This window comes from Diaphorina citri, unplaced genomic scaffold (assembly GCF_000475195.1).
Source record: "Diaphorina citri unplaced genomic scaffold, Diaci psyllid genome assembly version 1.1 scaffold11, whole genome shotgun sequence".
NCBI lineage: Eukaryota > Metazoa > Arthropoda > Insecta > Hemiptera > Psyllidae > Diaphorina > Diaphorina citri.
The window spans coordinates 605028-615981 of record NW_007377450.1 but is presented as its reverse complement, the minus strand read 5'-3'; the positions used below and the strand labels follow the sequence as shown (position 1 = coordinate 615981).

At 36.1% G+C, this 10954-nt stretch overlaps 1 protein-coding gene across 1 annotated transcript; it reads right to left on the bottom strand.

Moving 5' to 3' along the window:
* Nucleotides 1-8946: 8946 nt before the first annotated feature.
* On the bottom strand, nt 8947-9346 carry LOC103506230 (cyclin-dependent kinase inhibitor 1B; the record flags this gene model as incomplete). Its single annotated transcript, XM_008470621.3, has 1 exon — nt 8947-9346. A coding segment is annotated over exon 1 (400 nt), but the record flags the coding sequence as incomplete, so codon positions are not given.
* Nucleotides 9347-10954: the final 1608 nt, after the last annotated feature.

Genomic DNA, 10954 nt, shown 5'->3' with positions numbered 1-10954 from the left:
AGATTAGCTAGGTAGGTACCTATACTTGGGTACCTAGGTAATAAACCTACGTTTTCTTCAGATCCATGAATGTTTCAAAAATATAGGTTTTATTTATGTTAGCAAACCTATTTTTTTTTTTTAAATTTAAATAAACTTAGTAGGCACCTACATATGTATGTAGAAACAAAACTATTTACCTATTTCCTACTGAATCACTCCTCTAATGACTGCTTCTTTCATTGTTATCTAGGTATTATCAACATTGCTGCTTATACAACAGAAGAACACGAAAAGAAAGGTCTCTCTACCTACCCACCTTAAGGTACTTTTCTTATTGAGTGGCATATCACTCCAATACCTATTTATTTGTATTTAATTTAAATAAAATAATAAATCAAAACACAAAAGCACTGCAAATTAGAAAGCCTCCAAAAGTGAAGTTGGGTTAGTTAAATAACAATAAAATACAAATCACCTGAGACAATAACACTAATATTCTAACAATAACAGAAAAGGTAAACAAAAGTTTGTTTCCATAGAAATTGATCCTTCCTGGTTTTAGTGTTTTTTGGATGGGTCTTTTTACCTATTTATAGCTGGTTGATTAGATTTTCACGGTGAATTGATTTGACATAGGTGTCATAAATATGTAAAGTCAGGTAGATAGGTTTGGTCAAGTTATTGTTCTTTAGGTTTGGTCCCCGGTTGAAAATCAGACGCTAGAACTGTCATTTTCTACATTTCCGTTTTAAAAATTCCTAGGTTAAACAAGATCTGTTTCGGGAATTACAGGTTCGGGCATTGGTCATACTAAGGATTGACTGCTACTTTAGCATTTGGAGTATTTGGACAGAACCAAGATTGACTCTCAAATCTTAATCTTCTCCTAAAATTCATTATCTTCAATCACACGGGCGAAATATTGGAAGAATGTGCTGGGTTCGAGACAGGAATGTGGGGGTTTTATTATCTTAGGTAATTATTGCTTTATTTACTTTCAACTCGTTGAACTCATCAGTAATATCTCCTAGAGTAAAATCCCTATTCCTAGTAATGCTAGTACTAAGCAATAGAGGTTTCTATCTTCTAGGTGCCAAGTATAGCTAGAAGAACATGATACTACTTACTCCAAGTTAGCTATGAGAGTGGGGGTCAGATAATAAGAAGTTAGGAGGGGGTCTCTTCTATCTTGCACTCAGCGGAAACGGTTAGCATACTTGTTCAGCTCAGGTTGACATTCCACCCTGAAGTTTTTACTTAACCCTTAACTCACCCGACTGTTAATCAAATGGAGAGTGCTTAGGTACCTATTTCAAATGAGGCGAATAAACACCGTTTTATATTCTCCACTGTGGAATGATGAGCGAAAAAGGGACACCCCCAATATATGGGCTAAGTTGGGCCTTTTTGACATTCATTTCTAGGGGAAATAACAGAAGTACATTTGTTTCAGTTTTCCCCCCAGTAATCGCCAATTCGCTAAAGGTTTGCAGGGGCGAATTGGATATCGTGTTCAGTATATACATAGGTACATAAGGACAAGCATGTTTTTAATTTGCAACAATGTATTGGCCATGTTTTACATGTCTGTGTAATTCAGCACTCGAGAAATTAGCCCGTGTGTTAATTGGGTCGCATTAGATTATCTCAGTATTATACAGAGCTAATACTTATACCATCCCATCCATATGGGTGTACTAATTAAGTAAACCTCGACATGCATGAATGTTAGTTCGCTACCGATATTGAACAATCGGTATACTTACAGATAGGGTTTTTTACTTTCTATTACTTAAGTAAAGTATTTTATTTCTCACATATTGGTGTCATGACACTGATAGGGGACTAAGAGGGAATTAACTTTTTCACACTAAATAAGTACCGAGTTATCAATAAAATTAGGAGAGTTAGTGTACTAATTAAGTAAACCTCGACATGCATGAATGTTAGTTCGCTACCGATATTGAACAATCGGTATACTTACAGATAGGGTTTTTTAATTTCTATTAGAGTATTTTATTTCTCACATATTGGTGTCATGACACTGATAGGGGACTAAGAGGGAATAAACTTTTTCACACTAAATAAGTACCGAGTTATCAATAAAATTAGGAGAGTTAGAAAAAAAAAGCTCGTAGTAAATTTATCGTAAACAACAACAAAGCCAAAACTGATAAGAGTGTAAAAGTTCAAAGTTCGAACTTTTTTTCGAAGTTGAACCCAAAGCTTGTAAGATCATTGATCTATTTTCGAAAATAACAACTATTATGTGTGACTGTTCTTGTTTTAAGCAATGGGTAGGTACCTATTATGGATTTCACTATTCCTTTGATAGAGGAGTTTTTTTTTTTGATATTAGGAGTAATATCTCTAGAGGAGTAACTATTATGTGTGACTGTTCTTGTTTTAAGCAATGGGTAGGTACCTATTATGGATTTCACTATTCCTTTGATAGAGGAGTTTTTTTTCTTTGATATTAGGAGTAACATCTCTAGAAAATAACCGTTGTCATAATCCTCTAGAGATGTTACCCTAGGAAGGTGATAAGATTTCACTGGACCAGAGGGATGCTGTGTTAGGGAGATGAGTGACAATGACACTTGGTGAAAACCATCTAGGAACCGGTTCTGTTTCACATCTCGTTTTTCAGTTAAAATCCTGGTCCAGAGAAACCGGAAAATTCTCAGAAAGAAAAAAATATGATGTGTAAACATTTTGAAAAACTAACTACTCGTAACGCTAGAGTAAGAACAGTAACAGACTGTTGATGACCTTCAGGATTGTTTACTGAAAACGAATGATAGGTAAGTGTGTTATGGAAACGTGAACTAAATACCAGTGAAGTAAGTAACTGCAATGTGCTACCAATATTTGGCGCGCAACGTAAGCAAAATTTGTCACTAGAATCTTCCTTCTTTCTCGAATTCAAATCAACAATTTAGTAGGTACTATGTGCCATATTAGTTAGTGTGGCCTACGGGTATGCCTACTTTACGAATCTCAACTCACAATCCGTAGGTACTGTGGAATACCTATCTGCTACGTCCAAGTGTGCATAAATTTGAACATTCAGAACTAAGTTGGATCTCGGTCGGAGTTGAAACCGAGATACTACATAAAACGTGGCACTTTCTGTTCTAAATTCTACATTGTCGTCAAATATACCTACTCCAAACATTGTACTAATATTGATATACAGCACGAGTGGATGAGACATGCAGTAGAGGCAACTGATAAGCGCTATCATTACTTCGACATCATCATGCCTGAGCCTAACTTATCTCTCGCATAGTACTCACACTCCTCATCACTATAACTAGAACCATAGTCAGCATGTCTCGAGTAACAAACAATTCAAACACCAAACTCTGTCTAATAATGGTTGACTAATCGAATTATTAAGTAATTGCTAGACGGACATCTCAGAAAAACAATATTCAGTTCCTACACCTTATCCCAAGTCATTACCTGGCTTCTGGAAGATTATAAATGAATTGGATTGAAGTTTGCTATATGATTGGTTGGACTTTCCATATTTGTAAAGTTCGCTAGGACTCGACGGCCCTAAGTTAGCTCACAATAAGCATACCATAATAGGTATAGCCAATTTAAGACTGAGAAGACTAGAAAACGCAAGTAAACTACGGGGCCGCCCTAAGTTAGCTCACAATAAGCATACCATAATAGGTATAGCCAATTTAAGACTGAGAAGACTAGAAAACGCAAGTAAACTACGGGGGGTTTTCAGCAAAAAACCATGCTGGTCTCCTAGAGGTGGGGGTACCCTCATCGTTTCAATTTTCCAGCAAAAATCCCCGCCTTGGATAAAACTCGATACATTTTATTGTGTAAATCCAATCACTCAATTTCCAATCCACATGTATCGAATATTGAGTATGCGGGTATCAAGATTATCTAGTGCGGGACAGATCAAGTAGGTAAGTAGAAACTTTCTACAGGGATCGAAAGAAAGAGGCGATAGATAAGCCTAAAACTGGTCAACTATGAATGTCTTAGGTACATAATCTTGAAGAATCAGTACTACAGGGATCGAAAGAAAGAGGCGATAGATAAGCCTAAAACTGGTCAACTATGAATGTCTTAGGTACATAATCTTGAAGAATCAGTATATATATCGGCGGTGAAAGTGAAAATATGAAATGCTTTGAAGGCTCACAGATAGAAAAACTTCTGTCTGTAGGAAACTTCAGCCAAAAAGTCGATCGATGAAATCATCACCATTTTTCTACCCACACAAGTTTTTCCCTATATCCCTAGCAAATTCGAACAATAGAACACTTGTGTTTCGAGATCGATGAAATCATCACCATTTTTCTACCCACACAAGTTTTTCCCTATATCCCTAGCAAATTCGAACAATAGAACACTTGTGTTTCGAAAAACCCTCACCCCCCCAGTGTGGGAGATAAGGGTGCCCTGTCACCCTTCCCCTCTAGGATACCCCTAAACCCCTCTAGATCATGTGATCCTTTGTTGAGAAAAACCGTTGAACCCTCTGTTTCAATAGGAAACTCAGTGTCGTGGTGTTATAGCTTATTCTCAATTTAATGTTGATAGGCACTGAATATGTATTTCTGAGTCTCAAGGCAGAGTACACTCATCTCTTTTCCTAGAAACAACTCCAATTTACTTTCAACTCGTTGAACTCATCAGTAATATCTCCTAGAGTAAAATCCCTATTCCTAGTAATGCTAGTACTAAGCAATAGAGGTTCTATCTTCTAGGTGCCAAGTATAGCTAGAAGAACATGATACTACTTACTCCAAGTTAGCTATGAGAGTGGGGGTCAGATAATAAGAAGTTAGGAGGGGGTCTCTTCTATCTTGCAAGTCAATGCACTCTGTCTCTGATGCAATTGTTTAATCATGCATATAATATTATAATTATCTACCTCAGAGATAGAGAGGCTCAAGTAATAAGAAGACTGGATTTTCTAGAATCAGGCGAGTGCATCCAACTCTTCCATCTCTCTCTACTTTATCAAGCAGGTTTTTCTACTTTGCTCGCAGGTTATAGGGTCCTGCAGTTCAAAACTTGGTACTCAAACAGAATTAAATGATTGTTGGAATAGGTAGGTAAAAACTTATGCAAGTATGTCAGTACCATTGTAAAAATGGTTCTCTCATTAAGAGACCTATACTAAAAGTTGCTCTCTAGCAGTGCAATTTTTTTACGTTTTTTACAAGGAATATAAAAGAAAAGAGACACTCAAGTATGCCTTTACTTCAGTTGGTTCCTAGTCACTCTCGGTCTCATGTGACCGAACATTTGTACAAAAGACTTTCGCCATATTTCGGACCCTGTACAATTCTCAGAGTTCATTGCATTGCCCGTTTGCTAGTAATGTTAGATACTACGGTTTGATTAGGAGGGACAAGTCTCTGCCTTGCATTATACGAACATTATATTAAATTACTAGAGTAACAATAGAAGGAGGAGTTCATGTCCTGTGTGTACTACTAATAGTTAACGTAGTGACTCACCTATGTAGTGATTCTCGTTTGTACAGGCTATTCGTAAGCAAGGAAAACAAAACAAATAGTCGTGAATTACTTATTTGGGGTGAAGCTGTACAGGCTATTCGTAAGCAAGGAAAACAAAACAAATAGTCGTGAATTACTTATTTGGGGTGAAGCTGTACAGGCTATTCGTAAGCAAGGAAAACAAAACAAATAGTCGTGAATTACTTATTTGGGGTGAAGCTGTACAGGCTATTCGTAAGCAAGGAAAACAAAACAAATAGTCGTGAATTACTTATTTGGGGTGAAGCTGTACAGGCTATTCGTAAGCAAGGAAAACAAAACAAATAGTCGTGAATTACTTATTTGGGGTGAAGCTGTACAGGCTATTCGTAAGCAAGGAAAACAAAACAAATAGTCGTGAATTACTTATTTGGGGTGAAGCTGTACAGGCTATTCGTAAGCAAGGAAAACAAAACAAATAGTCGTGAATTACTTATTTGGGGTGAAGCTGTACAGGCTATTCGTAAGCAAGGAAAACAAAACAAATAGTCGTGAATTACTTATTTGGGGTGAAGCTGTACAGGCTATTCGTAAGCAAGGAAAACAAAACAAATAGTCGTGAATTACTTATTTGGGGTGAAGCTGTACAGGCTATTCGTAAGCAAGGAAAACAAAACAAATAGTCGTGAATTACTTATTTGGGGTGAAGCTGTACAGGCTATTCGTAAGCAAGGAAAACAAAACAAATAGTCGTGAATTACTTATTTGGGGTGAAGCTGTACAGGCTATTCGTAAGCAAGGAAAACAAAACAAATAGTCGTGAATTACTTATTTGGGGTGAAGCTGATAACTTTTTTGTAACAATGCAATCACTCCAGATATGGTTAGGTAACTGTTTGAGAGCATTTGGTGTTGTAACATGGGAAAGAAACATGTCAATGAGTGCAAATCATGGTACCGAAATAACAAAGCAAACTACTAATGAATTCTGAAACATGGGAAGGAAGTCCCAACTGTGTTAATTACTTTCATTACTTAGTGGGGACAGTGGAGATATTTTCACACAAATATCTCACCCAACACACTAAAAATCAGCAGACCATACGAGTTGAACACATCCGAGTACAATGAAAGTAAATTAGATCACTGAAATGTAGAATAAATATGATAGTGCTAGCTAGTATAATCAGCCTGATAGTACCAACACAACACAGGTCAAACAACCCCTTGTTATCTGTAAACAGTAAAGCACCGTCAAACATAAGTAGGTGGGGTGTGAACTTTGCAGGAAAACCCCACACTATGCTTCTACACATAAAGTACATCCATGCTTCATTTATTAACGTGTGAAAAGTGATTAAACATAGAAGTTTTAGTTTTAAGTCTTCGAGTTTAGTTTTAAGCACAGCACCCTCCCCTAGAGAAATTATTGTAATGAATGGGGAAAAAATTAAGGGGACATAGGAGAGAAGGGAGATGGTCTTTACTCTGTGTTGTTGAACTCTTGGACTGTAAAGATCTGAATGAAATGGGAACACCCCTTTTCTTTCTGATGCTCAGGTTTTATTTTCATCTCTTCATGAATATTCATTAGTTATACTTATTTGGGGTGAAGCTGTACAGGCTATTCGTAAGCAAGGAAAACAAAACAAATAGTCGTGAATTACTTATTTGGGGTGAAGCTGATAACTTTTTTGTAACAATGCAATCACTCCAGATATGGTTAGGTAACTGTTTGAGAGCATTTGGTGTTGTAACATGGGAAAGAAACATGTCAATGAGTGCAAATCATGATACCGAAATAACAAAGCAAACTACTAATGAATTCTGAAACATGGGAAGGAAGTCCCAACTGTGTTAATTACTTTCATTACTTAGTGGGGACAGTGGAGATATTTTCACACAAATATCTCACCCAACACACTAAAAATCAGCAGACCATACGAGTTGAACACATCCGAGTACAATGAAAGCAAATTAGATCACTGAAATGTAGAATAAATACGATAGTGCTAGCTAGTATAATCAGCCTGATAGTACCAACACAATACAGGTCAAACAACCCCTTGTTATCTGTAAACAGTAAAGCACCATCAAACATAGGTGGGGTGTAAGTGGAGATATTTTCACACAAATATCTCACCCAACACACTAAAAATCAGCAGACCATACGAGTTGAACACATCCGAGTACAATGAAAGTAAATTAGATCACTGAAATGTAGAATAAATATGATAGTGCTAGCTAGTATAATCAGCCTGATAGTACCAACACAACACAGGTCAAACAACCCCTTGTTATCTGTAAACAGTAAAGCACCGTCAAACATAAGTAGGTGGGGTGTGAACTTTGCAGGAAAACCCCACACTATGCTTCTACACATAAAGTACATCCATGCTTCATTTATTAACGTGTGAAAAGTGATTAAACATAGAAGTTTTAGTTTTAAGCACAGCACCCTCCCCTAGAGAAATTATTGTAATGAATGGGGAAAAAATTAAGGGGACATAGGAGAGAAGGGAGATGGTCTTTACTCTGTGTTGTTGAACTCTTGGACTGTAAACTTGTAAAGATCTGAATGAAATGGGAACACCCCTTTTCTTTCTGATGCTCAGGTTTTATTTTCATCTCTTCATGAATATTCATTAGTTATACTTACAAGGTTTCATAAGAAGTTTGACACGACCTTGATTTTCTCAGGAACAAAAAGAGGGTGAAAAATATTTGAGGAACAAGGAACAGATCTTGAACATGGAGGTTTGAAATGTTTAAATTTTGTCTTCTCAATTCTATCATGAAGAAACTATTGGGTACATAAATAGGTACTTTTGGGCAGTTTGTGTGAAATATCCTGAAGATTTCACTTCAACAATTAAGTATGTACTTTTTTTTAATGCCATTTTTCTATTAAACTGCAATTAAGTACCTACCTACCTAGGTAAGAAAGTAGCAATTGCAAGTACTTAACTACATGTGCACATTTTTACTGAAGTACTGCACTAAAACAACAGAAAGTAAATAAGTACTTAAGTAATGAGTATTTACTTATTTATTGATAAAAAGTAAGAACCACAATGTCTATCATGTTGTGACAACACTCACTATCTTACTAAGAGTAAAGTCCTACTACTTATTGATAAAAAAATGATAGATTACAAGTCCACTTTTTTTACGCAGTAAGATGAAGGTACAAAGTGCACAATTTCAGAGACCCCTACTCATTAGAAAAGGGAGTTTTAAAATATGGCTTGAAATGGGTGATACCCAAGAGTATCTCTTTGTTCAAATCGAATTTTAAGTAAGGTGTTAAAACTTACTGGAAATCTGAGGTGTAAGTAAGAAATTAGGCACCTAAGTCTGTTTACTTACAATACATAAGAGCAAGAGGTCTACAGTTTCATGATAGAATTTAATTGCGCACTTTAGGATGTTTAAAGAATTGTGGACCTGGAGATGAATGAGATGAATAAAGGAAACTTACCAGTTATTCTGGTCTGCCTTTGTTTGAAGCTAAGGATATCACCCGTCTTGACATATTGTACAGAATTTTCAATGTTGTTATTTTGTGCATCCTCCACTAGGTCGATGGAATCAAATCTTAGTCCTCTCATTGCAACAGATTTAGGTGATGGTGGCTCCATGCCTGAACTTGACTCCATCCTCTCCCAAACATATTGCGATTTTTCTGAATTCAAAGGCTTTTCATTTTTAAAATCAAAATCCCACTTGTCACAGGCATTAGCTAAAAGACTTTCTAGTTGGGCCTCAACCCACAATTTAGATTTTTCTTGGTCTATAGGACCAAACAAATTTCTTTTGATCCTCTTAGCTTCACTAATCCGGCGCATATCACTCAAAGATGTTGTAATATTTGGACTCATTATGAAATTTATCACAAATCAATTATTATAACAAAACACAGACAAAAATTGAACTAGAAATTTTATAAAAATTAGATTACAAAGTTGAAATGTTTGTAAGGTTAGACCTACTGATCTGGCACAAGTAAAATGATTTAACAGTAATGGAATAATAAATTATTATTAAAAGAAATACTTAGTAGGTAATTGGTTAAAATTTAATCAAATTAGAACTTTTCAAGACAACTTGAAATAAGGAAGGATTAATTTATTTTCACATCAACAAAAATATTGCTGTCACTTGGCATTAAATTTTAAAAATTAGGAAATTGATATAAAAACTGTTTGTTAAGATAAAAGAAAAAAATATTTTCTTAAAATCTTTTTAAAAACTCAATTCACAAACACTAAATTGGATAATCCAAATTAAGAAAAAACACTTTAATCCTCAGTTTCGATGGAAAAACAAGAAAATAGACGAACGTCGTTCTCCTTGGCACGCTCGATCTCAAATGATTTTGAAAAATTTTGAAGACGTAAACAAAACGAGAGTAGCGACGCCGTGTTTTTTACGTAGCCCCTTCCCTTTCGCGAAGAATACGACCAACAACGATCGCACCCGAACGTTTTGAAAGTAGACAAGTGCTGCTCTAGTTTTCAAGTGGGGATATCGTGAACTATCAAAATAAAATCCGTTTACAGAATCAACGTTTCCGGCAGCCGGCGATATTCTCAGATTTCTAAGTTGTCTGTTAGTTGTTTGGATTAAATTTAAACCTAATTATTTAGGTACCTACCTACCTACTTATTTATTTATTTTTACTTTCAAAGTTTGCCCTCTCATCCTCACCCAGCGTGGAGTGGGGTCGAGTCGGTCGAGAAAAGCCAGCAGTCAGTTCCTACGCGATTGCCCAGAGCCAAATGGTCACCCATTCAAATACTAGCCACCCGTATCGTTGCTCCGTTGAAAATAAATTTTGTAACACTAGGAAATAGATATCTAGGTAGGTACCTATTTTTTTTTTTTTTTTTTTTAAGGAATAGGTACCTAAAGCCTAAAGTTCCTAATAACTCATACCCTTTAGAGATGAGCAGATGAGCTAGGAGCCAGATATTTGGCTAAAAATAGGATGAATCTTTTTTCTCTAGTTTGACCTCTTTTGAACTCACTGCAGAAAGATTTCGAAAGGAAATGGAGCATTATTTCGGAAGCTGTAAGACCTTGTGATCTGAGGATTTCCGCCACCTGGCTGCTGAAGTAAGCAAGAGCGCCCTTTACGGTAATGTTCTAGGACTCTAACCCATGTGGTTTCGATTAGGTCTGGTAAATGATACAGAAATAGCTAACCAAATAATTTACTGAGACGGTGTAATTTGAGGGAGTTTTGGAGTTTGAAAAGGGGGAAGTTGTGGGATCCCCTCGAATAGAGGTTTTACAAATGAGGTTTTTATACTTTTTGTTGTGTTAATTATTATTAAGTCATAGTCTTGGAATAAGGAGTTTGAAAAGGGGGAAGTTGTGGGATCCCCTCGAATAGAGGTTTTACAAATGAGGTTTTTATACTTTTTGTTGTGTTAATTATTAAGTCATAGTCTTGGAATAGTCCAACTCTTCCATCTCTCTCTACT